The sequence below is a fragment of the Atractosteus spatula genome, chromosome 9 (genome assembly GCF_055471065.1).
Source record: "Atractosteus spatula isolate fAtrSpa1 chromosome 9, fAtrSpa1.hap1, whole genome shotgun sequence".
NCBI lineage: Eukaryota > Metazoa > Chordata > Actinopteri > Semionotiformes > Lepisosteidae > Atractosteus > Atractosteus spatula.
The window spans coordinates 51,783,840-51,811,098 of record NC_142714.1 but is presented as its reverse complement, the minus strand read 5'-3'; the positions used below and the strand labels follow the sequence as shown (position 1 = coordinate 51,811,098).

The 27,259-nt window shown below is 43.3% G+C and overlaps 4 protein-coding genes across 8 annotated transcripts; 2 read left to right on the top strand and 2 right to left on the bottom strand.

Annotated features, from left to right (window-relative positions):
- Positions 1–722: 722 nt before the first annotated feature.
- zbtb33 (zinc finger and BTB domain containing 33) lies at positions 723–6,458 on the bottom strand. 2 transcript variants are annotated; one of them, XM_088924750.1, is made up of 2 exons: positions 6,384–6,458; positions 723–4,529 (listed from the first exon to the last, which is right to left on the bottom strand). In XM_088924750.1, exon 2 carries the CDS (start codon positions 4,525–4,527, stop codon positions 2,467–2,469), a length of 2,061 nt encoding a protein of 686 aa, XP_088780876.1. In that variant the 5' UTR covers positions 4,528–4,529; positions 6,384–6,458; the 3' UTR covers positions 723–2,466. The 2 variants fall into 2 exon arrangements, with proteins under 2 accessions (XP_088780876.1, XP_088780877.1); XM_088924751.1 differs by lacking the exon at positions 6,384–6,458 and adding an exon at positions 5,419–5,493.
- Positions 5,662–12,274, top strand: nkap (NFKB activating protein). 3 transcript variants are annotated; one of them, XM_088924755.1, is made up of 10 exons: positions 5,662–5,885; positions 7,735–8,120; positions 8,829–8,909; positions 9,044–9,111; positions 9,415–9,516; positions 9,974–10,028; positions 10,146–10,267; positions 10,422–10,491; positions 10,643–10,792; positions 11,047–12,274. In XM_088924755.1, exons 2-10 carry the CDS (start codon positions 7,771–7,773, stop codon positions 11,219–11,221), a joined length of 1,173 nt encoding a protein of 390 aa, XP_088780881.1. In that variant the 5' UTR covers positions 5,662–5,885; positions 7,735–7,770; the 3' UTR covers positions 11,222–12,274. The 3 variants fall into 3 exon arrangements, with proteins under 3 accessions (XP_088780881.1, XP_088780878.1, XP_088780880.1); XM_088924752.1 differs by lacking the exon at positions 5,662–5,885 and adding an exon at positions 7,085–7,138 and having other exon boundaries at positions 7,714–8,120; XM_088924754.1 differs by lacking the exon at positions 5,662–5,885 and adding an exon at positions 7,089–7,138.
- akap14 (A-kinase anchoring protein 14) lies at positions 11,832–14,915 on the bottom strand. Its single transcript, XM_088924763.1, has 6 exons — positions 14,847–14,915; positions 14,438–14,550; positions 14,248–14,342; positions 13,643–13,822; positions 12,587–12,639; positions 11,832–11,997 (listed from the first exon to the last, which is right to left on the bottom strand). The coding sequence occupies exons 2-6, from the start codon at positions 14,541–14,543 to the stop codon at positions 11,913–11,915; spliced, it is 519 nt and encodes a 172-aa protein (XP_088780889.1). The 5' UTR covers positions 14,544–14,550; positions 14,847–14,915; the 3' UTR covers positions 11,832–11,912.
- A 7,301-nt stretch (positions 14,916–22,216) lies between these two features.
- LOC148828843 (putative defense protein 3) lies at positions 22,217–27,026 on the top strand. Of its 2 annotated transcripts, none has more exons than XM_088924747.1 (5): positions 22,217–22,500; positions 24,545–24,657; positions 25,192–25,301; positions 25,752–25,816; positions 26,571–27,026. In XM_088924747.1, exons 1-5 carry the CDS (start codon positions 22,296–22,298, stop codon positions 26,669–26,671), a joined length of 594 nt encoding a protein of 197 aa, XP_088780873.1. In that variant the 5' UTR covers positions 22,217–22,295; the 3' UTR covers positions 26,672–27,026. The 2 variants fall into 2 exon arrangements, with proteins under 2 accessions (XP_088780873.1, XP_088780872.1); XM_088924746.1 differs by having other exon boundaries at positions 26,568–27,026.
- Positions 27,027–27,259: the final 233 nt, after the last annotated feature.

The following is a 27,259-nucleotide window of genomic DNA, read 5'->3' as shown; positions in this document are numbered from 1 at the left end:
AAAGGTGAAAACAGACCAATAGGATGGTGAGCATGCTCAGAATAAAGCTTCTGAAACATCACATCAAAGGGCCCCTCATCCTGAACAAGAGTGTTTTTTTTTTTATTGACTAAACCTTTGAATTTCCGAGTCCCTGGAAAGTCAGAAAGCAAAGAACTTGATCCAAACTAGAAAACATTTCCAAAATGACAACGTTTAACTCTTATCAAATGAATGTTCGCTTGCCCCGACATCTCTAAGTGAACAACCCACAGACAGGGAAACCAAAAGGAAAGTGATGTGGCGTTCGAACGCATCAGGACCCGTCCTGTCTGTCTGTGTTCTGCTCATTACCACAGCTACTGGGATTTCATCCTGCCCTGGGCTTCTGCCCCTTTAACTTGGTGCTCTTATGAGCCGAGAGCAGGAATAACCACCTCTGAAACCTTTGAAGTAGCAAAACAAACCGAGACTGAAGAGGACTTCTGGTCTCCACACTCCAGTTTTCTGTATACTGCTTGGACCCAGGGTCTTTTAACACTTACTGTGTTCAGTAATGTATTGATTAGGTTGCATAGTTAACTGTTATTTGTGTACTTATCTCATGTGGCAAGTATCCAAGGGTTATGCATTATCACAGTAAAAACTAAAAGCCTTCTTTTGAGAAATAAACGTGACAGTGTCACAGCCCTTTGAACGATACAAAAAAGACAACTTCACGTTCACTCATACAATCATAAGTAGCTACAAAAATAAACTTTTTATTGGGCGTTTCAAGTTAATGGTATTATGGATCAATTGTGACATTGAAAACTTCTAAAAATGGAATAAATAGATAAAAATCTAAATTTACTTCATTGGCAGGTGGAAAAGTTAAGCAGAGATGCAACATCGGAACATTTATATCCTGTAGGAAGAGGCTGCAAAGTTACCTAAAGGTACAGAAGACAAAGACATTCACAGGATACAACAAAGCAGCTAAATTGTAAATGTTTAACCAGAAAGCTTTTTTAAAATTTGAAATAAAAAGGTTATGTTACGGTGAGCAGAACTACCTCATCAGCGAGAGAAGCTGACCAAGTCCTGCCCAAACCCAGAGATATACCGGGTTGCCAGACTGTGCCGTGGGACAGCAGCCCCTGTGACCCCACACTGTTGGCAGTGAGAGCTGCCCACTCCGCCGTAGACACCGTGGGAGTCACAGCAGGACAGCTGGCACACAGCTCTGATGGGCACTATCCTACTTCTGCACGCTACTACGAGGGTCGGGGCAGGCCAACATCTGCCAACTCCAAACTGATGAGGCTGGCAGTCCCAACTTTGTTTTAAAAAAAGCTAAGTGGCTTACTTTACTTCTTTAATGAATTTACGGGTCACATCCCCATCAAAGCTTTCAGCTGCCAACAGCAGAGAACTACAAGATCAAGCATGAAGTTCAATACTTGACTGTGATCTTTTAGGTTCATTTTAAAAATCAAGGACTGTAAATAGTTCAAATTATCACGTTGTGATACCACTATTGTACAGCATTTAGAAAAAGAGCATTTTCTGTCAACATCAACCCTCTAAGGGACAAGATGTTTAGATTTCTCCATCTCATAAAATGGATACTTCAATACATATCCACAGGCACTGTCACAAAAAAGCTGCTGTAAAACATGTTACGAAGCAGTCGTGATAGAGAGATGAACACAAACATGGGATTGTGTAAAAATAAACTGAGTTATTACATTTGTGAAGCAAGGGTTCTACACAAAATTCAACAGTCCTGTTAGTAACAATTATTCTGTCATGGTGGTTAACGCAGGAAACAATGATGAGAGGAATAAAAGCTTGTTAGCAGCCCAGTTCTTCGGGGGACAAGCAAAGTAACAATCAGAATTCTAAACAAGTTTTTGTTTTGTCTTCTGCTGTATTTGCGTGGTGGAAGGCTTCTCCCAAACCCTGCCCCTCCCACCACTCAATATACAGAAAAAGTATAACGAAGTACATTAAAATTAAGTACAAAAAGATATTTTCCTTTTACATCAACACTTCTGAGTCTTTTATATTTCATTTCTGACATTTCTCTACATGTAAACGATGGAATCGGGAAGGGTCTTTATATCGTTACTTAAGCAATGCCATTATTTTAGTCAATTCTTTTCCTGACGTGCATATTAAACTCACAAACCTGTTTTTTTATCCGGGTATTAGAATAAGAGCTAATGATGGTGTTAGAGAATTCAGGCCGGCTTGTTCAATAACGGGATGTCAGAGCAACATACAAGAAGCTTTCAAAGAAAAAACGGACAAGAGTAGCCAGAACTTGCTATGCAACAATGCATAATGAAAAGAGAACAGCTGCTAACGAAAACCTAGGTGCACAAAGAACCACCAAACCAGTGCTAAAATATCAGATCTTCCTACACACAAGTATCAACGAGTGAACAGTTCAGTGCGGAAATCTGTTCTGGACCCTGGAAGATAAACACCTCCCCCGGAAACTCAGTAGGTCTCTGGTATAACAAATTCAAACTCCGACGTGCCTTCGGTGGGGTTAATGTAAGTTTCTGGCTGCGCACCTGGCTGAACAAAGATATCATCCCAGTTCACCACCTGCTTGCCCGTGCTGGGGGGCTGGGTCCCTGGGCTGGACTGGGGCGTCTTGCTGGGATCCACATGGTACACGAGCCCCTCCTCGTTTATGATGGGTATGCCTCCCGAGGAGTTGGGGACGTAGGAGTAGGGCTTGAGCTGCAGGGACTTGCAGGGCAGCAGGCGGTACAGGTTGTTGTCAGTGTCGTCCTTCTCCTTGCGCCCCGAGGGGTCCTGGTTGTGCGCCGACTTGCAGTGCGAGGACAGCAGCTGGTAGTTGATGAAGAACTCGTTGCACAGCAGGCACTGGTACCGGCGCTCGCCCGTGTGGTAGATCTCGTGCTTCGTCCTGTACTCCGCCAGGGCAAACACCTTGTCGCAGTAGCGGCAGGGGTACTTCTTCTCCCACGAGTGGGTGTTGAAGTGCCGCCTCAGGCTGGTCAGGCACACGTAGGAGCGCTTGCACACGATGCACACGTAAAAGGTCCGCCCGTCCATGATCAGCTCGTAGTGGTCGTCGTGCCGGACCTTGACCTTCTTCCGGCTCGGCGAGTCCTGGCTGTAGGGAGAGGACATTCTAGCCTTCCTCCCTCCGCTGGCTTTTGAATCTCCCTCCCCGGGGTCATCCTTCATAGGAATCACAATGTCGTAGGTGTTTTCTCCTATGTTGGCATAGACTTTGCACCCTGTAGACAGAGAGTCTATTTCTGACGCCTTGTCTAGCGTTATCGTCTTTTTCCCTGCCACCAGGTTTTGGGGGGAGCTCTGCCCAGCTCCGTTCTTTGCTCCGATTGCTGACCTCACGTCCGACAGCTTGATTTTGAACTCCCCTGGTTTTGCCGGAGAAGCCTCGAGAACCGTGGTCACCTGCTTCTTCTGGACGCCCGTGCCTTCTTGGCTGTCTTTGGGCGGGAGGCCATGGTAGGCGTCCTTGGGCGGGGGGGCATGGTAGGCTTCTAAGGGGGAGGCAGTGGCGAAGTGGGGGGTGGATGGGGGGCTACAGAAGCTGTCCCAGGAGGAGGATCCGGCAGGGGACGGCGGCGGATTGCTACTCGTGTCAGGGGGCTCCCGCTGAGGGGGACAGGGGCGAGGACTGGGCTCAGGCTGGGCCGGCGCGGGGCTCGGACCAGGGGCTGGCTTGTCCCCCTCTGGGGCTTCGGCAGGAGGCTTTTCATTCGGTTCCGGTTTGTCCCCGTCCTCCGCCTGCTTCTCAGAAGAGCCGGCAGTGGAAACCTCCTTGCTGTCTTCTCCTCCTGATGCATCCCCTTCCTTCTCGGAAGGCCCCTCCAAGTCGATAATTTCGGTGGGCGGCCCAGCGGACTGAGCTGTGCTCCCCGATGCTCCCGTTCTTGGGGGTACAAGCTCAGAGCAAAAAATGACATCGTCATTATCGGAGTCCTCATCCATGTAGCCATCTGTCTGCTTGAACTCTTCAGCAGACAGTGAGAACGCCTCGGTTATGATGGGCATGGCTGCTGTGCATGAATCCTGGATTATGAGGTCGCTCGGTGGGTTTCCAGTGCCGTTTTCCAGATCTTTGGGGTCCGAGGAAGACTCCTCCCCGCCTGCAGCAGCATCCTTTGACAAGCCAGGCAGGCCTTTAACCTGAGACAGAGGCAAGCCCAGGTTAGCGATGAAGTTCACCCCCAGCGTCTGCCCCGACTCAATCAGCTCCTCCAGCATGTCTGACCGGACGCGGATGAGTTTCGAGCTGTAAATGTAGTTGAGGATTTCCTCAAAAATCTCCGCCTTCACGAAGTTCAGCTCTATCACCTGCCCAGCGACTGAAAAGAGCTGACGGAAGTAAGAGCTCGATGCCGACAGGATATTTTTGTGGGCTCTGAATTTGCGGTCCTGCACGATGATGGTGACATCACAGAACAATCCAACCGTGCGCTGCTCATTAAGAGACTTCAGCAACGTCCCAGAATACTGTGTGTCTGTTGCAGAAATCAGCTTTAAGCTCGTCATCCCTGTAATATAGATCGAAACATTCAGTAAAAACAGATTTGTACAAGGGGGGACTCCAGGCATACTGCATAGTGACACATATTTAACATTATTTAGCATATTGAATAATGTGCTGCTGCCAAACTGGAAAAATGGGATTTGCTTACAAGAGAGAACAGGAAATGCTTCTTTACAAAAAGAGTAGCGGTTGACTGAAACAGGCTTACCAGCCAGGGAGGTTAAAGTCCACAGTCTGGGCTCCTTTGAGAAGCAGCTGGTCGAAATGTTACATTCAGCTAATAAAATGCCTAACAAGCACAGTGGGCACAATGGCCTTCCCTTGTTTTCACTTTCCCTTACATTTTAACGTTGTTAAAATGTGTCAAGAAGACCAAGAAACTTCCATACATTCCTGTAAAATGTCTGACATATTAGATATGCACAAAACATTTTAGCAGAAGATTACTAAATCACAAAAAAAGTAGAAAACAAAACAACCACAGAGTACTGCTAATTTTGCAACTCTTTATTACTTAGGCATTTATCAACCTCATCATGAGTGACCTGGGTTTTTGATTGGAGAGAATACCTACAAATGAACAATATCTACAGTATTTGCAAGCAATGTTTGATAACTGTTAAAAATTAAAGAGTACTTGGACAACACTAGATTTCAGGTTTTCAAAATAACCATTTTTCCATTTATGAACAAGTTCAAGTTCATAAATACTAAAGGACACGACTGAAGGCTCAGCAACCAAAACATTCCGTTTTCTCTTTGTTTTCTGGAATTAACATTGACTTGTTCCTCTGCAGCCTGCACACTGACGCAAATCCCCAGTCAAACTTTTATATAACATATAGTATCATTTGCACCCACAATATACCACGGTACTGGCGAAATCAATTCACCTGAAAAGGCGACTATTTATCCCATCTTGGGCTTTTACTGGCGACTGAAAAGTTGCTTTACTCGTTAGGTACAAGTTGGGACTTGAACTGGCGTTCAGAGATAGATGTGCTCCTATATCATTCATTTTCATGTCTCTTTCTTTGCGACATATTAAACCAAATGAATTTTAGCAAGTGAAAATCAATTTTAATTATAGTCAACAGAAAGCAAGTTCACGTTCATTTCCTTGATGTAGCTACCGCAGTGCATCCACTGATACGTTCAAGTTCAGGGTTATAGCTGAGACGTCTTTCCAGTGATAATGCAGTAATGACCAAAAGAACGTCTTTTTTTTCTCTTTTTGGAATGAACTGCAGTCTCTTGTGTAGATTTGTATTATGAGAGCACCGAGGTCGGGAAATGAATGCAGCCGTACAGCGACTATTAAAAGAAGCTTTCAAAACCTTTGTTGACAATTGAGACCTTGGTGAGTCCGACGTTACAGTCCGGGTTTTACACAAAATATTTAGGCTTCATATACGGATTTTTTCCGTAATAAAAAGGTTCGGGTGCAGCGTACAGTTAAATAAAATGTGCAGGTGTGTGTATAAACTATAAAAGAAATCGCTCAGAACAGAGAGGCCTACACGCAGTTCAGCAGCCTCGCAAAACAAAAAGCGAGTTTAATTCTGCAACAGTTCGTAAGAACATAGATGCATTTAAGCATTTTTTTTCTTTTAAGGTTTTCTTCTGTACACGTCTGACAAAATTATAGAATATGATTTCAAAATGATTTTAGTTAAAAGGGCTAAATATTGAACAAAAGGGAAACTATTCGCCACTGATCTGTCTTCCTGGTTCATACCGGGTTGCGGCCTTATTGATGCAGTACTGCCATTCTGTCTTCTCTGGCGCTTTCAGTTAAATCGATATCTGTTGCTAATGGTTTCAAGGACGTAATATCAGACATGCATTTGTGATTTACCTGCAAAAACCAAGCGTTCCCTCCCTTCTCTCTGCCAATACCCACGATACCTGCAGACAACACAGCCCTCCCTTCCTTTTTGCTGTCGAAATAAAAGTCTTGTTGGTTAATCTTACGGCCAACAGGAGTCGCAAAAGCCAGGTTTCTGAAACGTAAACCGCTTGAAGTTGTGGTGATGATCTGAATCCAGTCTGCTGTCACATTGTTCCCCTTTTTGCTTGGGACTGTTTCATTGTGTATAACGGCGAAGTAGTGGGGGAAATCAAACATAGTTCCTGTGCAAAAAAATAACGGTTGCAAGATTAAGGTGTCAAGGAACTGGTGAAAAAATATCCGCTGCTCATGATGTGTGCTTCCTCACCAAGACCTTTGCGTTTCATGCTACTATTTTAATTATTAATTTACTGGCTTTTGTGGGGCCTATCTATGTATTGTATAGATTCAATGTTATTAAGCAATTAGGGAGGGGAACGGATTTGTTCCGAGTATTAGAATCCCTTCTCCATGAAAACTACTTTCCAACAGTAGGATGTAAATTCAGAATATAATATTGATAACCGATAACTAAACGGTGCATGTAACTGTACTAATTTGGTCAAATATACGTTATTAAATTTGAGCACGAATCCGTTCCTCCAGCGTAGGAACTAATAATGCCGTTTCTGATATCCCGGGACGTTTTCAGCGGCGCACCGATTTCCTTTTGCTGTCTGTAAACAACACTACATTTCCGGCATCCGAGTATGGATGGTTAGGTGAGTGTTGTGTTGCGCATTATTTTTAAATACTTTTTAATGCTGGGAAGCTAAATCTGGCAGGTGGAAGCAACACATCGTTGCTTCTACAGTCTTAGATTTATGGTTTATTTGGATTAAATGAAGGTAAATAATTCATAAACACTTAAATTTCGGGGGAGGTAATGAAAACTTCTTGGCCTTGTGGTTTAATTGGGGGTAATATTAAATCTTTCAAACAGGTTTGTTTTTAGTGAGATCCATCAACTGAAAACTTATTTAATTGGATCTAATGTTACTATAGAATTCCAGTCGTAACTGCAAACAATTAGCAATCATTTTATTATTTCAAAGTTTAGTGTAAAACGTTCATTGAACGTGTTTAATAACTGAGCAGTGTTGCTGTGCATCGTGGTAACTCTTTTAACATCATCGATAGTTGGGGAAATCAATACAATTACTTTTTCACCTGCGTATGTCCATTCAACCGGGAACCGTTGTTGTTGCCGATACTTAGTTTTAAGACAGCTGAGAAAAGAGTTATGAACGGTACTGAATTAATGTGTCTTTTACACCTCTTAAACAAACCTTTTAAGATGAACACTGGTTTGTTTTAGCGGTTCTTTCAGGGATCTCGGCGGTGATTTGGAGCTATGCCGCCCATCCAGCGGTCGAGGAGCCGCAGCTCGGAGGCCGAGAGCAGCCCGAGGAAGAGGCGGCACAGCCGGACCAGCAGCGGCAGGAGTCGGTCGCGAAGCCCCGCGGTCAAGCAGAGCAAGCACAACGGGGGCTCCTTCAAAGAGGAGAGGAGGACGCGCTGGGTCAGGTCCGTTTCCCGGGAGAGAGATGGGCCGCGATCTCACAACGGCAGCCGCCACAGCCGCTCCAGGTCCAGGGAGAGAGAGGCGAGACACAGCCACGGCGGTTACGACAAGTCCCGGTTTGACCATTACGACAAAAGGGAAGACATTCTGCGGCAGAGACAAGAGGCCTTCATATCGAGGTGTGTGCGTGCTTTTCCCTTTTCTGTAACCCTCAAATTAAGAAAACCTTCTGCCCTCTGTCAGAAACCCACTTTTCTCGAAGAACATTCCTCAAGAGGTCTATGACGTATGAACTTAACTCTCCACCTTAAATGGACTAGAATAGAAGTATTTTGTAGTTCGGGGTTTCCAGACCTGGTCTTCAACGGCTCCAGTTTAGTTACTTAAATGTCACCTATTTCTAAGCACTGGCAGTGACAGTGTGACATAGATTTAATTAAAGAAGTAACCTTTTCAATTAACAGAACTGTGGTCCATGGAGACTGAAGGGGTCTCAGATTCTGGTCCCACATGACCCCTAAACTACTTAATTTAAAAAATCAGCTGTTTAGTTTGCCACAGGGAAATTGTTCCAAGTCCTGGTGATGTAATGGTCATCTATAAAAACCTGCTGTAATGGGGCTCTCCAGGAAGAGCTCTGTTGTAATTCAATAAGATTGTATGTTGAAGGGTATGTGATATTTCAGCTAAATGTTTGCCGGATACTTGACACTCTTGTCTCAACAAATGATTGTCATTGCTACAGATTTCATTTAGGGCCAGCACTTCTAGCTGTAAGCAATCTAAGCTGTCAACATGCAATCATGCTGAGGTCTATTCCGTCTTTGAAACCTGTTTTATTTATCCGGGAATACAGAAAATGTGACTGCTGTTTCGTTGCATCATAGGCGACTTCAGGAACGGGAGAGGATAGGGGAACTAGGAGCGCCTGAAGTCTGGGGATTTTCTCCAAGAGTCCGGGAGCCAGAGTAAGTTAAGGAGATGAATGAGAACGGCATGCTGTTCCTCAGATCAGAGATGGAAACTTAGATGGATTTAAAAATTGCAGTCTCATTTAAAAGCTGTAACAAATGCCTAAACATATCAACCTCTCTGTTTTTAGTTCAGATGAACATACTCCGGTTGAAGAGGATAACAAGAAGAACAGCAGTTCTGATTCAAGTTCTGAGGGTACGTGGTGAAATTCTCTTTTTGGTAAATATCACATCAGTTCCGTCTTGGAAGATGTGACTTAAGACAGCTTTTGAACCCTCCCCTGAAAAATATGGATTTGAAGTATCATATAGGTTGAGTAATAATAGTGTTAAGTTGAAGACTAGTAATTCATGTTTAGCATTTTACAGTTTTGTGGAATTTTAGCTGTAGCTTTTGTTTTTTATCCTTAGTTATGAGGGGGAAATTTACCCTGTGGCGGTTTTGCACAGGTGGTGCCATCGCACAAATCACACAGATCAATATTTTTATCACCTGCAGAGGAAAGGAAAAAGAAGAAGAAGAAGAAAAAGAAAAAGAAGTCCAAGAAGAGGAAGCACAGAAAACATTCAGAAGACAGTGAGTCTGAAAGTGATTCTGAAGGTAAGTCATGGGAAGGACATGAAAGGAGTTTCCGAACAGATACGTGAGAATTTCTTCATTGGTCAGGTGATTGCAAATGTTTGTACAAATTAAAGCTTTATTAATCGCATTTAGAAACTAGGGCCAGTAAACTCCAACATGTACTGAATATGTCATGTCAGGCTTAGTAGTTTTCAGATGTAAACATGGAGATCTTATTTATCCACTCAAAAATGTGTTATTGATAGCAAACAGATGCCATATTTGGATCTGCATCGGGACGCTGTCTTTTTTTTTTTGTTTGCCTCAGTATATGTCAGTGTGTGTGTATACCACATCGTAATGCATCTCCTTAATGTGATCTTGGGTAGTAGAATATCTTTCTTTTGTGGAAAGTTAAACAACGGAAGTACACAGAAAGATCGATTCTGAGCAAAACGTAACATTGTGCTTACAGAATTGTTTTCTGTGTCTCCAGATGAAGAAGACCGAAAGAAGAGAAAGAAGAAGAAAGGCAAAAGCAAAACCAAAAAGTAACTAACATTCTTCCGCGCTGACTGTAGGATAAACTTCGTAGGGAGACTTGACTTGTGTTCCGTTCCTGAGTCCCGATTGCTAAAGTGAAGCATTTGCTGTTTTAATACTAACAGGAAGAAGCCTAAAAAGAAGAAGAAGGCTAAGAAGAACAGGAAAGAGTCGAGTGACTCTAGCAGTGAGCAGTCTGAAGAAGAGGAAGATGAACAGAATGGAGAGCTCTGGGTGGAGAGAACAGGTAAATCCACACATTGGTGATTCCTGATGTTCTTACTAAACTAAGAAACTGAGTTATTCCCCTGTCTTGCAGGTGGTGATAAAACAGAAGGCATTTTAAAAGACATTGAGCTCTACTGTACCTGTAGGTTTTTCACGTTTTCTCTCTCCCCTAGGTGTTCAGGATGACCTTGTTGGTCCCGAGGCTCCGATGACTCATCTGTCTCAGGATGACAAACCCCTGAAGTAGGTGTCTGTCAGCGCCGACTCCATGCACGGCCTGTTTTATCCGACGCTAGAAGGGGCCTAACCGTTTTATCAGTCAGGCCCGCTCTAGATTCCTGAGAGCTCTGCAGAGGTCGTGAAGGTCACGGCGCCTGTCTGTGTGTGTTGCTAGCTACGGACACGCCCTGCTGCCAGGAGAAGGGGCTGCGATGGCGGAGTACGTTAAAGCAGGGAAGCGCATCCCTCGCAGAGGTGAAATTGGGCTGACCAGCGACGAGATTGCATCCTTTGAGAAATCTGGTTACGTCATGAGTGGGAGCAGGTAAGAACAACTTAAACACAGCAGGATATTATTTTAGGAGTCCACAGTCGGGAATTGGTCTTTGGTTAGATTAACACTCCCTCCCCCCACCCCAAGTCATTTATTACAAGATGATCACTGGGGAAAAAAAAATTGGATTTAAATTTAAATGTAAGAACTGTAGCTCTGAGGGCTTCCGCTGGATAGCCCCCTTGCATGATCCAGCCCAAAAGGATCTTTGAGGTGTAACAAAAGAATCTGTGGTCTGCGCCCAGGCATCGTCGCATGGAGGCTGTGCGTCTGCGTAAGGAGAACCAGATCTACAGCGCTGACGAGAAGAGAGCCCTGGCGTCCTTCAACCAGGAAGAGCGGAGGAAGAGGGAGAACAAGATTCTCTCCAGTTTCCGGGAAATGGTCTACAGGAAAACCAAAGGCAAAGATGAAAAGTAAAATCTCACCCGGTCCTTTCCGTGTGATTCACACTTGTGGAAAAGAATTTGGACTGGAGCTGTTTGTTTTTTTACAGGAGACTTAACACGTCTATTTTTTTCTTTTTGGATGATGAAACGTTTACTTTTTTTCTCCCCGATTTTAAGAATGAGTTAATATTTCAAGTCTGTTAAGTCCGTATGCTTTTCTTATTGTCGTTTGTAAATCCCCCAAAACTTGCATTCATATTTAGTTGTGTGTGTGAAATATATCGGTCATGTGAAAATGTGAAACAATCCAAAATCTCGAAAATTAGCTGTGTTACGACTGGGATCACGTTACTTTCAAGCACCAGGCTTGCACTTTTTTATATTAGCCAGATGGCAGAGAAATCAGATATGGTCCAGACTACATCACTTCCAGCTGGTGTAAGGATTTTTAATCTTTATCAAAATGGACATAAGAATACTTGTATTGTGAAAACATTGTTGTAATTTTTTGTGTGTTTCTATTTTGTTAATCATCTGAACAGGTGTACTAGGCAGAAAATAAATATAGATGATTATCGCTTTCCCTATAGTGTTATAGATGTGAATTGTTTTAGAAAATACAACTGGATATCCAAATGTCAATATCACATCTTTATTTAAGAATGGATGCATTACCCTGTGCTGAATAGGAAAATGCTTATTTTTTTATTCATAAAATACTATTAGAAGTCGACAGATTCCTGTAGAAGGGTCTTGCTTTCAATGACATCCTTCAGCCATTTTTCCCTAAACCTTGTTTTTCCAGGCCTACAGAGAAAAATGAAAATGGTTCAAATGATTAATTAAGCACCTATTCATTTTAAGCAGTCTGTGCTTAGAGGACAGCGGATTAATAATGTGCTTCAAAGTACAAAGTACCTTTCATGCTTGAGGAAAGTAGAGATTTAGAGAGGGGAAAAATGCTCAGTACACTTCTTAATAGTGACATGGTATACTTAGAAGAGTACTGCATATGAAGGGATCAAAATGTACTTGCTTGTCTGAGATCATTTTCTTGTTACCTTCATTAAATTGTTAGTACTAACTTTCAAGTTCACTGTGTACCTAACTCTATTAAGTAAATTAAAGTTCATAATTGTTTTATCTTTACATCTTAATGTAACAATTGCTTAGACTAAAGCAGAACCAAATGCTGCTGTGTGTGAATTCTAAAAGTTTCACAGCACAGCTTGGAACAACAGTCCCACATGCTCGCTCAGTGGTCTTCCTCAGTTCAGAAACTGGATGGATGGATGATAGATGGAAGTGTCACCCCATTGTTGGACATCATGTGGATTCTATTACAATTCTAGGTCAAAAAACTAGAATAAGCTCCTAAAAAAATGACAATATTTACCTGTGTTGCAACTGGTTTGATTCCACAAGAAAATACACTTCTACAGGCGAGGTCTAACAGAGAGTGATAGAAAACAGCAAAACAAGATGCATTAAGTATGATAAATACAGTAGTCTTTCACTAAATTAATAGGAGGACTGTAGGGTTTTTTTTTTTTGCAAAGAAGTGGTATGTCTGAAATCGCTGCAGTTAAAATGCATGCGAACCAAATCTGCGGAAGGGTTTTCTACCTCTACTGTTAACGGGCTGTACTATCGGCATGTTCTTCTGCCCTAAATTGAGAGCGTTTCCACATTACGGGCCCCAGGTTCTGAGATTAACATGAACAGAAGCACCAGCCTTGATTGTGACAGAAGATGGTGAGGGAGAGAATGTGTGTGCATTGTCAGACTTCGGACTAGCTTAGCGAGCCCTTCCGCCCAAAACCTTTGAATACCTTAAAAAAAAAAAGGAGAGTTTGCACTTGACCATATTCCAGGTATGGAATTGCCCAGGGGAGGCATGGTGGTGCAGTGGTTAGTCAGCATCGCTGCCTCACAGGGCTGGGGGCCTGGGTTCAATTGCAGACCAGGCTGCTATCTGCGTGGAGTCTGTACCTTTTCCTAGTATTTGCATGGGTTTCTTCAAGATGCTCCGGTTTATTCCCACAGTCCAAAAACCTACTGGTAAGTTTATTGTTTTTTGGGAAATTGGCCCGGGTATGAGCGCGTGCATGTCTGTGCCTGCCCTGCAGCGGACTGGTGTCCCATCCGGGGTGTACCCTGCCGGGGTGTACAGTTGGAAGTCTGACCCTGTCGAAATGAAGGAGCTTGGTGTTTTAAACGAAAATTAGGCAAGCCTGGGACACCGTTTCCAACGTCAACATCCTTTGCTGTGAAAGGGCCCAGGTGACTTTCCTTTTCTCTCCTTGACCTCAACCTTGAGAGAAGACAGAAGCTCCTGCTAGAAGCAGCTGTTCTAGAGGGACGGTGAGGACCGTCTTCCCACACCGCAGGCGTTTACGGAATCATTCAGCCTTCCCCTGCCCTTTACACCAGACACGTGAACAGGCTGTACCTGTGGTTTGATCTTGGAAGTCGAGACAATGAAGTAGACGCAAGCTGTAGCCTGCGGGATGGGTCTCCTCCTTGTGGGGATGCTCCACTGCACTCTGTAGTGATACTGTTTGTGGAATTCCAGGTCCTTTTCCTGGAGAAATTCCAAGCTGTAAAGCCAGCGGGGATGCATTTCCCACGTCTGGAAAAAACAATGTTTTAATCCCCGTTAGTAAAACTGAACCTAAACAGGAAAAAAAAAATGGAGAGAAAGGTACCCAGGTTTTCACTTCGTATGTGTGCTGCTTAAAACCTCTTCATGGTTCGTCCCGTATTCACAGAATAACAGAAACAAAGCTACAGGAGACAGGAGGGCAGAGCATTTCACACAAAAAGCCTTACTGCTCTTGAAGGCTAGCGTAAATCCTCCAGGCCAGCCTTTTGGTGCCAAATTAAGTCTAAATTCTTGAAAAACTCACACAATCACAATGTAATGTAAAAAACATTACTTGAGAAATGGTGATTTTATGGTGACCTATATAACCTTGTGGAGGGGAAACTCTTCAGGACTCTAGTTGGACCCCGGTCTTGACAACATGTGGATTTGTCTCGCTTAGGACTACTTACAGATAAATATTCTTCAATTTGTTTCTTTCCGAGCTCTATCGTGAAATCCTTGCAGGCAGTCCAGTTAATATTCTTTATTTCATAATCCGTGCAGTCTGAAAGGAACGAGTAATACTTTATTTTCTTGTGTGTGGTGTGGCAATGCGGATGCGCACCGTTGAAGTTACTTCATGTGTGTTTTGCTTCCTACCGTTTTCAGTTATTTGCTTGTGAAGGAGGTAGTTCTGCGCATTTTGCAGCGCAAGTTCGATGATCGTAGACGCTTCCTTGTTTAGTACATCTGCATTGTCATCCATGTTTGCCCTAGGGAAGCATAAAATATACACAGTAATTCTTGACAAAAATGTATTTATAATTCCTTTTTTTTAAAAAAAGGGGGGAAGGGGCGAAGCATGTACGCATTCACTCGTGTGTTAGTCCTATCCATGCTAGACACAATACACTTGGCATTAGATTGTAAAGCACGGCTGTAAATTACGGCGAAACTGAGTCAAGGAGGCCAGCCAGGCCCGGAGAGCTGAACAAACAGTATTAAAAATAGCAATAGACATATTAAAATGAGTTGTACTTTAGGATTGATAAAGAGCTACCCAATTTACCTTAATATTTCCTTCAAATCCCACAGCCAAGACGGGAAAGTCACCGGTTCGTGTTTACTGCGGTTTCCACGGCGACGGTTTCTCAGAATGTTGGAAACGGAGTGTTACTGTGTTTTTTTTTTTCTTAGAAACACAGTGCCGTATGTTTTCCCCATACCTTTTTTGGAAAATGCGCCTTTCTGGATACTTTTGGTCACATCTCTTACGACACCTCGAGCTTTGTAACAATTTCTTACAACATCTCGGCAACAATTTCGTTTGAAGACGTCCGAGTAGGGAGCTGAGTCAGTTTGCGTAGGCTGCAGAGGAGCAGGTAAAAGTTTATTCCCTGCTGGTCCAATAAACCTTGGAATAAACCTTTACCTGTTCCTATGTTGCTGAAGAGCGATTGTGTTTTGTATACGAAGGGCTCTGTTTTTGTATCAGCTATGATTGTTTTAGGGATACAGTACATCGGGAGTGCCCTGCTTTTTGCTTTTTGCTCCTTCATTCTGCGGCTGGAAATAATTTCCAAATATTTTTTAAATTTCCGGAATTGTTCCTCAGATGTTTTCGATTCGAAATGGCTTACAAATTGTTACCAACATCTACTACTAGTACAAATACAACTAGCCAAACTCCTTGCTGACGAAGGAGAGTCCTCTTGTCTGATTTTGGAAAATCCTTGCTAATCCTAGATTGTTATTAATTTTACGGTAGATCTGAGCTACTCCAAATATAATAACATGTGCCCTGGAATAGTGTTTGAAATGTTTTCGTTGCATTGTAAAGGGATCATCTTTCAGCGATAAGTTATGTGCAAAGAGTATGTGAATTAGCGGCAACGGTTCATTAATATTCATTCACATGACCTGATATGTTCCAAGCTGAACAGTTTCTGCTGGGAGATCATGGAAGACGAAGAGTCCTTAAGCGCTGTTTTTTGTTTTGTTATTCTGGTACTTCATTGTCTCTGATGAAGGTTACCATGGGGAAAGGGACGGCAAAAGTGTCCTTTGTTCTCGAGTAATTAAATGCTCTTTTTATTTTCCATTACGAAACATTAATTTGAAAACAAAGATACTGTATTTACTGATCCTTTTTAAAAGCCCCCCGCCCCGAACCGGTATTTCGGTTATTATTGGTAAGTGATATTAGATCTGCTCTTTTTAGAGAATTATCCGAAATGAAAGCCCTCTCTATACTCAAGTCATCAAGTCTTCGTCATTCCTTCTTTGTATCAATGTACAGTATATTGTCTGAGTGCATTGAGATGGCTGTTATTTATGAGTTGTGTCCAAGTTGGTTTAAGTTTTTGAACGGACTTGGTCTCCAAGTTGACCAATTCGTCTTTAAAATCCACTGTAACAACTGAAGCCTTTTCTGAACTGCTGGATACATTAAAGATGCGAATGAACAAGGAAGAGATGATAAAGGTTAGTTTAATTATTTGTCAAAAAGTAGATACTCCATTTTGGCTGTTGAGCCTTCTTCATTTACCAGCTGCAGAGAGGTGCAGAACATAACAGCTCATTCAAATAAAACACAATTAATTCATACTGTGTATACATGTAAGTCAGATACAACTTGATCCCCAAAATTGCGTAATGCTTCTAATAATAAATGTCCTTTGATTTCTCATATAGTTTATAAATGATTGTCATCGTTGTGCTTTCTCAATTCAGGAAATGGAAATTATTCAACACATTCCAGCCAAGGGTATTAGGCAAGAAAGAAATTCTTTCTCCAATGCCAAAACGGTTAACACCAAGCAAGAAATAAAACTACATATGACAGATAAGGGTCCTCTTTTTTAATTGTACTAAGGTTAAATTATTGGAACAAGTAACAGGTTTATTCCCTGCTGAAAAAAAGAAGAAAGAGAACACAACGTTTCGGCCGTGGAGCCTTCTTCAGGTGTTCCACGGCCAAAACGTTGTGTTCTCTTTCTTCTTTTTTTCAGCAGGGAATAAACCTGTTACTTGTTCCTTTGCAGCCTACGCATGCTGACGCAGCTCCCCATCTGAACTAAATTATTGGATATTTACAAGACAAAACACCAATGTATTCAGTAAGACTTTAACTGAAATTAAGAGCTGTGAAACAACTATTAAATAACCGAAAGTGTTAGTAAATCAGCTGTACTGTTTTAGTCCTATTTGACATGTGCTGCATGTAGAAATGTATTAATATGGAATTGCTAATATATAAATGTTGTACTGATGCATGTCGATGTAACCCACCACGACACACTAACATTCTTTATCATGAAAAAAAATGATATGTTGTTGTTTTGAAACAAGTCTTAGCATGAGGACTTGTTTTCTCCTCGTGGAGGAACACCCTGTCTCACACTGCTGTAGAATTCCCTGGGCCGATAGCTCTCAAGATGTGGAAAAGTAGGTCCTCCAGTGTGTGTTTGCATCTGAGAGGTCTCCCAGCGAGACCGGTCCTGCTGGTGAGCTGACAGAATGGTATCAGTTCAGGCTGGGCTTAATTTTCTTCATCAGGTGCCTCCGTGCCACTGAGCCTTCTGTCTGTAAGCTGGCACTTCCCCGGTTCAGGGGTCAGGGACTGGACCAGTGGGTGTCCATGATGGTCACTGCAAGGAACTGAGAAGAAAAGAATGAGAGAGTGTCATTTACTGCTACAGTCAGAAACACCTGATGGCTGCAGTTTGTTACCATTGAAGGATTTTTAAAGAGGAGGCCTGAGTTTTTCACTTTTGGGCCAACTTGGTCATATGCAATGATACTGAAGCTTTATTCCCACTTCTTTCTGTTAAGAATTGAGCTATGGATTTAAATATGGACGTGACTTGCCATAAGGTTAATGAGAGACAAGTTCTGTTCAATGTGCAGTACGCAAAGGAGCAGAAGTGCTGACAAGTGCAAACACAATGAGAAACACAGCCCATCTGGTGATTTTTGCATGAGAGCCTATAGACAATCTGCTACTAAACTGTAAATGGCATATTTATAACTCCAGTAATATTAGCTGGTCTTTAGCAAAAGCACACAGATTCAAAATGTTAGTTTAATACTAACTTGTTGGATTTTTTTTTGTCAGCCATGGCGAAGCAAAACAAATCTTTATGCATGCATGAACTGAGAGAGAACACCCCAAGGGAAAATCTGGTGATGTTCTTGAAAAACCCTGCAAACATAAAAAAACAGTTGTAATGCAGAGCCTTTCACTGACAGTCCTTTACAGCAATACTTTGGACATGGCTGGTGAAACCTGGGTCTGTCTGCAAATGCAGGCCTTTTGAGCTGCCGGTGCAGTTAATCCCTATATGTCTGTTAAGAACCGGCTATTGCTGAGCAAGAGAGAAGACAGATCTCAGACTCAGGCTATTCCCAGCTCCTTCCCTTACCCCCGAGGAAGGATTTCCGGGACTCCGGCTGCGGCTGAGCGGCAGGGCTGCACAGTGGCCTCTCCGGGGTGGAAGAGGAGCTCTTCAGGCTGGAGATGAAGGTGGAGCAGGTGTCCAGGTCCCGGCCATCTCTGTGCGGCTGAGGGTCGTGATAGTGGCAGGGGGATCTGGAGGGTGCACACCCCATGGTGCCTGCTGCTCAGGCATGGAAAAATGATGGAAAAAGAGCTCGGGCTACAGGTAGGTGGGAGCTGATGGGCTCGATCCTCTCCCTGCTCGGTGGGAAGGGCTGGAGAGCTCTGTGAGTGCGAAGCAGGGGCTGAGAGGGGGTGGGTGGCAGTGCTGAGAATCAGATGCTGGCAGATGCTGTTTGAAACACTCCATCCGTGGTTCCTTGAGGTTTCAGTTGTTTTCTTCTTCCAAGCCATTATGGTGAACAACATTTTTTTTTCGGTCTACAGTGTACCCAAAGGTGTTGTGGGGTCGTATTTAAAAAATCAGGTGACCACACTACAGTAACATGTGGCTGAAAATATAGTTAATGCAAGAGAGAACACAAATGCAATTTGGCAGGCTAAAATATAAGGAAAACAAAATATTCAGTCTCAGTCAATCACACAATGTACCAACGTTACTGGTTTATTTTCATATTTCTTAACCATTTGTGCAAACTCACAGCACTGAAGCGCTTCCCCTGTTAACAGGATACAGTACACGTTTTCTGTGTGTTTAATAGGCATTTTTGTGAATTTGTGAAGTTTTAATGCAAGGCGATTAAAGGTTACAAAACATTTTGGAGATTTACCAGCTCACTCCTTCTCTCATGTGATGTGTCTTCTAATGAAACCGCCACTGTTATGCTTGTCTTCAGTCAAAAAGCACTCAAACCATGAAACGAATTGCATTTCTCTTCACACACTCTCATCTGACAGGAGCCTGAAGGACATGCACATCACGAGTAGGAAGGGTGGTTTGTACTTGCAGTCTTCTAAAACTACAATTTGATCATGCTGTACAAGGAGAAAGCTGCAATTTCTGTGAAGAAACTAGCCTAGCTAATAAAAACATTATGTTTGGAAATGATTTTATTGGAAAATGACTGAAATACTCTATTCATGTTTTTTCAAAGTTGATGTGCACCATGTTAGAATACGTTAGAGCACATATACAATACTTATACAAAAATTGATGAGTCAACAACAAAAAAAGAAAACAATACAGCTGCCAATAAAAAAATACAATAAAAATACAAACAATACAGCTGCCATGAAAGGTATCTGAAATAAATAAAATCTGAAAATTAATAAGAATATAATTCTTTCAATTACAAGGACATCCTGTTTTTAAATACAAAATGAGTTAGTCTTAAATACACAAATTAAACTCTGTGATCTTAGTTTAGTGGGTAAATTATTCCAATCCATCGGAGCCTTGTAGCTAAAAGCTTTCCTTCCAATCTCATAATATACTCAATGAACCTTAAAATATCTTTGCTCAGACGGTCTAAAGAATATCCTGTATTTTGTTCTGATAAGTGCTTTTAAATAAGTAGAACTTGTTTAATTAATTTAATAAGTAGAAATCAGAATAAGTTGACATAGATTGTTGTAAGTCACATCTAGGGCTGTCAGCTGAGTCTTAGATACGTTCCCATAAATTATACCACCATAGTCCAAGAGATTTTAGACTTTAGACCAGAGGCTCTTGCATGGTCAGTGATTAAATTAGGCTTCAAACAGGGAGTGTGAAGCATGGCTGAGTGATCCCACAGATACAGAGCTGCAGAAGGGGTGAGAGATGAGCGCTGCACACACTCCTGTCTCCGCTGTCTCGTGATGTCCCTTCTCTGTTTCCTGGTTTCCTGCTCCTCGTAAGCCGTCTTGTAAAGTTGAACCTGAACACGATCCCCTATCCCTCTCTTCACTTGTCTCCTGCCGCCCCAGGAAGGAGGAGATCTCATGCCTGAGCAGGGTTCCCTTCAGGAAGCCTGGTTCCACCTCGACCACACCGACCCCCTCGTGAACCGCCTCCTTAAGGAGATGTCTTTCAGGACATAGAGGGTGTAGGACTACTTGTATTGATGCCCAAGATTGTAAGCACCCATAAAATGGGAGATTTGGTTTGAACAATGACTTGCCTAACTTTCTCTTAACTCATGTCTCTAGTATGATGGCTTACACACACCCCTGGATCGTGCAGAAGGAGAAGACTAATAACCTAGAGTTCTCCTGATCTCCATGTCCAAGTATTCAAAAGGACTTCAGAAGCAGTGAAGGAGAACCAATGGCCACAGGTGGAAACTATGTAAGAGTGCATTCAAAGCTGAGACCAGGAGATACTTCTGTACACAAAGAGTGGTGGGAGCCTGGAACAAGCTAGCCAGCTATGCTGCTGAAACCATGATGCCATTACACTGATGTCTTTCAAGAAAAGGTTGGGTGAGACCAATGGATTAGTGGCCAGCTCTGTGACGTTGGCCCCCCTACAAACAGCACAAACGATGAAACCCACCTCATTCATATATGTTGCATTTGTGCGTTTGTGCTGCTTTTGTTTCCGAGATATAGTGCCTTGTTTTTCAGGTGACATTGACCCCCAGTGACCCCGGTCAAGTAATCGGTTTCTCTTTGTCTCCTTCTTAAATAAACATGCGCACCAAGGGACATGTAAAGATTCGACCCGCCTCTCGAGCAAAGGATTTAAAAAGGCTTGAATTTGCAACTTTATGAACAACAAGACCACTGTTGCACTTTTTCTGCAAAGCACATTCGTCAACGTGAAAACGAACCAGGATGTTTTTTTAAGGGGCACTATGTACAAAGTTGACACAGGTAGTTCATAGCACATTGGCAAGTCTACCATCTCATACATGCCGGCCGCAGCAATATTGGAAAAAAAAAATTATCTTCACATATCATAAGTGAACATATATCTTAGTTCTTTAATAAACCGTCATTTTCCACGTGTTTGTATTTACAAGGTTCCTATGGGCAATCAGTCCTTGATGTAGCATACAGCATGAGGGCACACCTTGACCTCTAAAGACACAGATTTGATGGCCTTTGTTAGATAGTCATATTTCTCCCAGGTGAAGTCGTGACTTTTGCAGTGTGCGTAAGGACCCTGAACATGTTTGCTTGTCCAGATCCATGAATCTGTCTCCCCCACCCAACAAACAACACAACGATAAAACCCACCGTAATCGTTAGTGCTGCGTTTCTGTTGCTTTCGTTTCTGGTAATCACGTGACTGCAAGCCCAGGTGACTACAGGGAAGTTTACAGGTACCAACACACTCGGTACTTTAATTCCTGGACGTGATGAAAACAATGGGTGCAGTGTGTTTTCTGAGTCTGTCTGGTCGGGTGGGGTGGATGTTTTACATTTCAGTATTGTGCCTTCTTTTTCTGGCTGACAGGTTCAGGAAACACACTGCACCCTTTGTTTTCATCACCTCCAGGAATTACTGAGTGCTTTGGTACTTGTAAAGTTCCTTGTAGATAGTCACCAGGAAAAACAAGGTGCTATATCTTGGAAACGAAAGCAGCACAAACGCAGCACTAAGGAATGAGGTGCTTTCTTTCTTGTAGGGGGGGCCAACTTCACGGAGTTCACGCCTACTGGTACTTATCAAAAACTAAAAACTCTGCAGCAACAAAAAAGTGCTCCTTTGTAAATAATAAAGATAAATATGTTAGTAAATGTAATGGGTCGAGAAAGATGATTCGACACACCTGAAGTACTTACTCTGTTGACATAAATATACTGTGTATCCAGTATCATTTTTGTCACATTTGACAAGGGGGATTAGTTATTTCCACTTCCCTGTCTTCAGGCCCAAGCTGTAAATAAACACTCTGTGTTCTATTAGTCATCATAACACATATAAGATAAACATTTTTTTATTATTATTTTGTAACTTCCTGGCTGTCTCCTCCCACACAGAAGGTAGAGGAGGGGGGCAGGAGGAATGTGGGAAGTGAAGAAAATTGATTTTTTGTGCCTCAGTGACTCAGCAACAACCCCTTTGAAAAGACACCGGCTGCAAATTCCGACTCACTCAGCGGAGGGTGAGGAGAGCCCTTCAGTGCGGAGATGTTAGGGCTGCTGTTGCCGGCGCTGTCCGTGTTGGGTCTCCTGGGGGTCTCACCGCCTGTGACTGGCCTTCCCAACGGAGCCCCCACTTCAGCCTGTGAGAGCATGATGCCTCTTCATCAAGGGGTCCAGCCACAGCCTCCCCCGGCACCCTACACCATCCGAGTCAGCACCAGAACCAGCACAGCGGGCCAGCCGGTCCAAGGTAAACTCCCAGCATTCCTCCTCCGCACAAAGGAAATACCAGGAATACTGCTTAGTGTTTCGTCTCCGGAGTCAATTAAAAATCACTTCTGCTCATCTCTGCCACTATATGAAAATAAGTTAAATGAAGTAGTTGTCTTTTTCATTTCCAAGATGATATAAGCAAGGTGATGAAAAGCTGTGTAAACTGGCTCTTTTTTTAAGCTGACCTGAAGTAACAGAGAGAAGATGATGGAAGTGGTTCTAATTAAAGGCAATTAAGTAGGTGACTCCCGTGCAATTTGTTTGAACAATTTGTTCCCGTGCACCAGACATCAGTGAGAAGGTTTCATATTTTCATAGAATAATTTTTGAAAGCTTTTAAATTTTAAATTTGCCCCACTTTGAGTGTATTATATCATTGTAATCTCCCGGAGGTTTGATATTATCATAACTCAGTGAAATCCATTTCAGAGATGCAGATCAGTGGGAGAATCAATAGAATATATAAGATCAGATTTTCATCATCCATTTTTCGTCGGTTTTGTTCTTCAAAGACAAAAAAGATTTGAGTTGGAAAGTTTAATGTACCTGCATTAGGGCTAAGTACGAAGCCTCCCTCCCCTCTCCCTTTAGAGCAAGTGTTTTTTACAGTGGGTTTTGAAGTGCCCTCGAGCAGTGGCAAGCCTCCAGGAGTAATGTTCTGGGGAACGATTTTGGACAATAGCTCTGAACAATAAAGGAGATAAAGGGATGACAACTGTTAGATGATAAAGATACACATATGTATTCTCATCCATACAGACACGTTTTGAATCGGTTGATGTCTTGGTCAGGTCTAAAACATGACTCCATCAATGTTCTAACCACTTCTAGCAATTCGGGATCGCTGGAGAGCCAAAGCCTATCCCAGCCAGCAATGGGCATGAGGCAGGCTACACCCTGCACAGAACGCCAGCCCATCACAGGGCACCCACAAAGACACTGACCAGGGCAAATTTTCCAAGAAGCCAGTTAACCTACTGGTATGTCTTTGGACTATGGGAGGAAACCCACGCCCACACAGGGAGAACATACAACTTACTCACAAATAGTGACGCAGGACCAGAAGCGAAGGCAGCAATGCACCGCACTGTACCGCCATGTCACCCCTGTTAAAACATTTGTTCACTAAAACCAGAGAAGCCGCTAGAAGGAACGGGTGTGTCTCTTAATGCCCTCTTACTCAAGACACTTTTGTTCCTGTATCTAGGTCACGGAAGTTAAGAAACTCAAAAAACCCATCACATGAAGTAGATTCGCTGCCAGTGAGATTTAATAAAATAAAAAATTATGCAGTAAAATTTTGATATTGACTTGAAGCAATAATCATGAAAAAAGGTTTTTATGTTTTATTAGCTTAAGATATAATCTAACATGGACCTTTAAAATCAACATCATCATGGAGGACCTATAGATTCCCCTATGGCAAACCCATGAGTCTGTCTGAAAGATGTAAGAATCCGTCTGTCATATCCCTGGGGAATGCTGTTTGTAGGATAGAACGTGCTGTTCTTCGGAACAGGCACAGGCTACTTGTCACTCTGGAATCTGCACACTTTTTTACAGAGCCTTGTGTCTTGAAGGAACTCTTTTGTAACGAAGGCATGGTGGTATAGACACCGGCTCAGTCAGCAAATGTGTATACATTTACCACTTTCCCTGTGGTAAAGTCACACCTTCCTGAAGCATGACGCTGTTCTAAAAAAACCTTTCACTAATGTTCAATAAAAGCATTTATAGCACATCTTTTAGGACACACTTGTTGATCAGCCTTTGTCTGGGGGGACATACTCAGACCAGCTCCGCTATTTAACAGGTAAATGGATAAAAACAAGTTTCTGCTTACGCAGCACCCAGAAGTCAGCATCAGCTCCTTCCTTATGGAACCAGGCAAACTACAGCTGCCCTCCGGGTTTCTGCAGGGGACAGTGACACTGTACAGTGCGTCTCTATGGTTATCTTTCCTGGCCTGCTTCCTCTGCCTGACTGCCTCGGCTGAAAATGTCTCGCCTCTGTGCTTTCAGTAACAATCCTGGGTCCGGACTACGCAGGCGTTCTCCTGGAGGCTCGGTCAGGATCGGACACCCGTGCCCTGGGGAGCTGGCAGACTCCTCCTTCCAACACCAAATTTCTAACGGTGGGTGACATCTGCACAAACACTCCGCTGTACATCTAGGCTGTCACATGCACATACAGCACAGAGGCTCAGGAGGGATAGCAACAACCGAGAGACTTTCATCCCAGCTGCTCAAACCCATAACCTTTCCCGACGTCATTCCCTGAACGCTGTGCTAATCCTACATGAATCCGTCTTTCTTCCCATTGTGTTTCACGCTCCCCTCCTCCACCCTCCGCGGACGCCCCTGGGTCGCTCCTCACTCCACGGGGGTCCCAGTCTCCTCGTCCTCTGGCCAGGGGGCTGGACCTCACTCTTGGTGGTCAAGCCGGGTCCCACTCTACCTAAGCACTCCTTAAACATCCTCAAACGCACCTCCATGCTGGGCGTCGTAATTCCTTGTGAACGATGTCGTGCGAAAGCAGGTCCTGCCTCCTCGCTGCCATCTTCCCAGTGGCTGCCTTCACATCGCGCGTGAAACTCAGTTTCATTGTCCTCCGCCCCGGCCCTGGCCCGCTGTGTGATTTGTGAGCCGATGTGTTGTGTGTTTCGCAGTGCTCAGGGAATCAACAAGGCGCGATCACCCACAGCAACACCAACATCAAGAACAATTCCACTGTCTACACCTGGATCACGCCCAGCGGGCCCAGCTCCGTCTTCTTCATGTGAGAGCCGCTTACTTCATCTGCCTTGAAACAGATTTCCTCAAAGATCACACAGAACGCAAGGCAGGCAGAGGTTTACAGCATGCTGAAAGGTTAAAAGACAGAAGACGAAGCATAATGTTTGAGCCATCTAGTCTCTCCGGGTGTGGGGAGGCAAGATTCACACACTCATCTGTAGTTCATTCTTTTTCTGCCTGTTCTCCGCAGCGCGTACTCTGATGCCCTTCCCTTCCTTACGTTACAAATATTCGTTTTTTCAAATGTGCAAGAGCTCAACAGTGTCCTCTGAAACATAATTATCTTTCGAGGACTCTCCGTAGTACTTGTATAGACTGCTCACACTACAGTGCAGCTCTGAGAGGTAAACTTAAGGAGAAGCATTAGCCAAATAAATCTTCATTTATCGATTTTAATTTAAAAAATTTTTAATGCTTTAAAATTGTTTTTCAGGGCAACCGTAGCACAGCAAAGAACGGTCTACTGGCTGAACGTGAGGTCGGAACCAGTGACCATCAGTGAGTCGTCTTTGCCTGTTTACTCTTTGACAGTTAACCCTTGCCTTGCCAAGCACCACAAACACCACAAACAACCTTTGTTCTACCACTGAACCCCCAATTTGAGTGTCATCCCTCAGGCACCCCCCCGAAACCAGCTCAGGGTGTCCTGGGGGCACCTGGGCATGATTCTGGAAAATGCTGACTCCTCAGTTTACATCACACCTCTCTGGCAATGCCAGCAACCGCCATGCCAGTGCACAAATATCCCGTGGCTTAATATGAACCCAGCACCATCTTCAAAATCCAGCACTAAACATTCCGGGTGTCTAAAGGGTAATTTCACTTTTTATGCATTTAAATTCACTAAGGAGCCAAGACAGTCCTGAGCTGCAGGGCAAGACAAACACAGAAGTGGAAATACACTGTATGGTTTTTAGCAATAAAATCCCACTTGGGGAAATGAGACCAGGGTGACAATACCTAAAACATCGTGTAACGCGTACATATCAAATACCAGGTTTCTTCAAAAAGTTAAATAAGTAATTTTATTTAACCTCTGACCATTCTACCGCATTCCCTGTTTCCCCTGTAACATTACATTGTTTAAGGACCTGTCAAAGCATCTTGCCTTATACAGCACAGAGCACCAAGATCGACTCATGAGAAAGGAGACTGCATCTCACTACTCTGGGACACATTTAAGTAAATGACCCGTGTCCAGTGAGGAATGAGCAGAACTGCTCACTGGGGTTCTCCTCTTCTCGTCCAGCAGGTGGGGTGTCTTTGGAGGGGGGGGCCAGTCCCGTGGCCGTGGCTGGGGGGCTCCTGTTCCTCCTGCCCACCCTTCTGCTGACACTGCTGTACTCCAGCTAGAAACACAGAGCTCTGGCGGCCAAGAGGAGAGGAGGCCCCGTGTCTCTCCCAGGGATCGCGATGGAAAGAGCAGCTCATCTCCTGACCCTAGAACAGGTTGTTCATCTGTGATGTTTAGCTGCAGTTGATTCCCTCAGGCTTTGACTTCTGTCTCAGACTCTTTCTAATAATGGCCTTTTCTAAATATTTTTTACTGATTAGTTATCTCAGTTTAGTTTTATAGGATTTTTTTAAAAATATTTTTTTTAAAGTCCACTCAGGTGCTTTCAAATAAAATGTCACTTAAGCTTTGAGTCATTTTACAAAATTACTTCAGATGCACTGCTATTAACACTTTAATAAAGATATTAAACCATTCAAATGCTCCACAAAATATTTTTTTGTAATAGCGCATTACAACCATAAGAAAAGTAATAAAACGAACCTGAACAAAATTGCCGTCTCGTACAACACAATTACTTCCTCCTGGGTTCCCCTTCACCTTCCTACATGAGCTAAAACAATCTCAGCCTGGAACACGGTTCACTCCAGTGCACAGATCCAGGCAGAACTGAGGCATTACCTGCTGTATATATTAACATTTACAGT

Bases quoted from the DNA above. Each gene is read 5' to 3' on its own strand.
- LOC148828843 (XM_088924746.1), top strand. From the start codon at position 22,296: ATGTTAGGGCTGCTGTTGCCGGCGCTGTCCGTGTTGGGTCTCCTGGGG. The intron at 24,658-25,191 runs GTGGGTGACATC...TGTGTTTCGCAG, and splicing joins CCAACACCAAATTTCTAACG to TGCTCAGGGAATCAACAAGG. The intron at 25,302-25,751 runs GTGAGAGCCGCT...ATTGTTTTTCAG, and splicing joins CCCAGCTCCGTCTTCTTCAT to GGCAACCGTAGCACAGCAAA.
- akap14 (XM_088924763.1), bottom strand. From the start codon at position 14,543: ATGGATGACAATGCAGATGTACTAAACAAGGAAGCGTCTACGATCATC. The intron at 14,343-14,437 runs GTAGGAAGCAAA...CGTTCCTTTCAG, and splicing joins CAAGCAAATAACTGAAAACG to ACTGCACGGATTATGAAATA. The intron at 11,998-12,586 runs GTAAATATTGTC...TTTTCTCTGTAG, and splicing joins TCAAACCAGTTGCAACACAG to GCCTGGAAAAACAAGGTTTA.
- nkap (XM_088924755.1), top strand. From the start codon at position 7,771: ATGCCGCCCATCCAGCGGTCGAGGAGCCGCAGCTCGGAGGCCGAGAGC. The intron at 9,517-9,973 runs GTAAGTCATGGG...CTGTGTCTCCAG, and splicing joins GTCTGAAAGTGATTCTGAAG to ATGAAGAAGACCGAAAGAAG. The intron at 10,268-10,421 runs GTAAATCCACAC...TCTCTCCCCTAG, and splicing joins GCTCTGGGTGGAGAGAACAG to GTGTTCAGGATGACCTTGTT.
- zbtb33 (XM_088924750.1), bottom strand. From the start codon at position 4,527: ATGACGAGCTTAAAGCTGATTTCTGCAACAGACACACAGTATTCTGGG.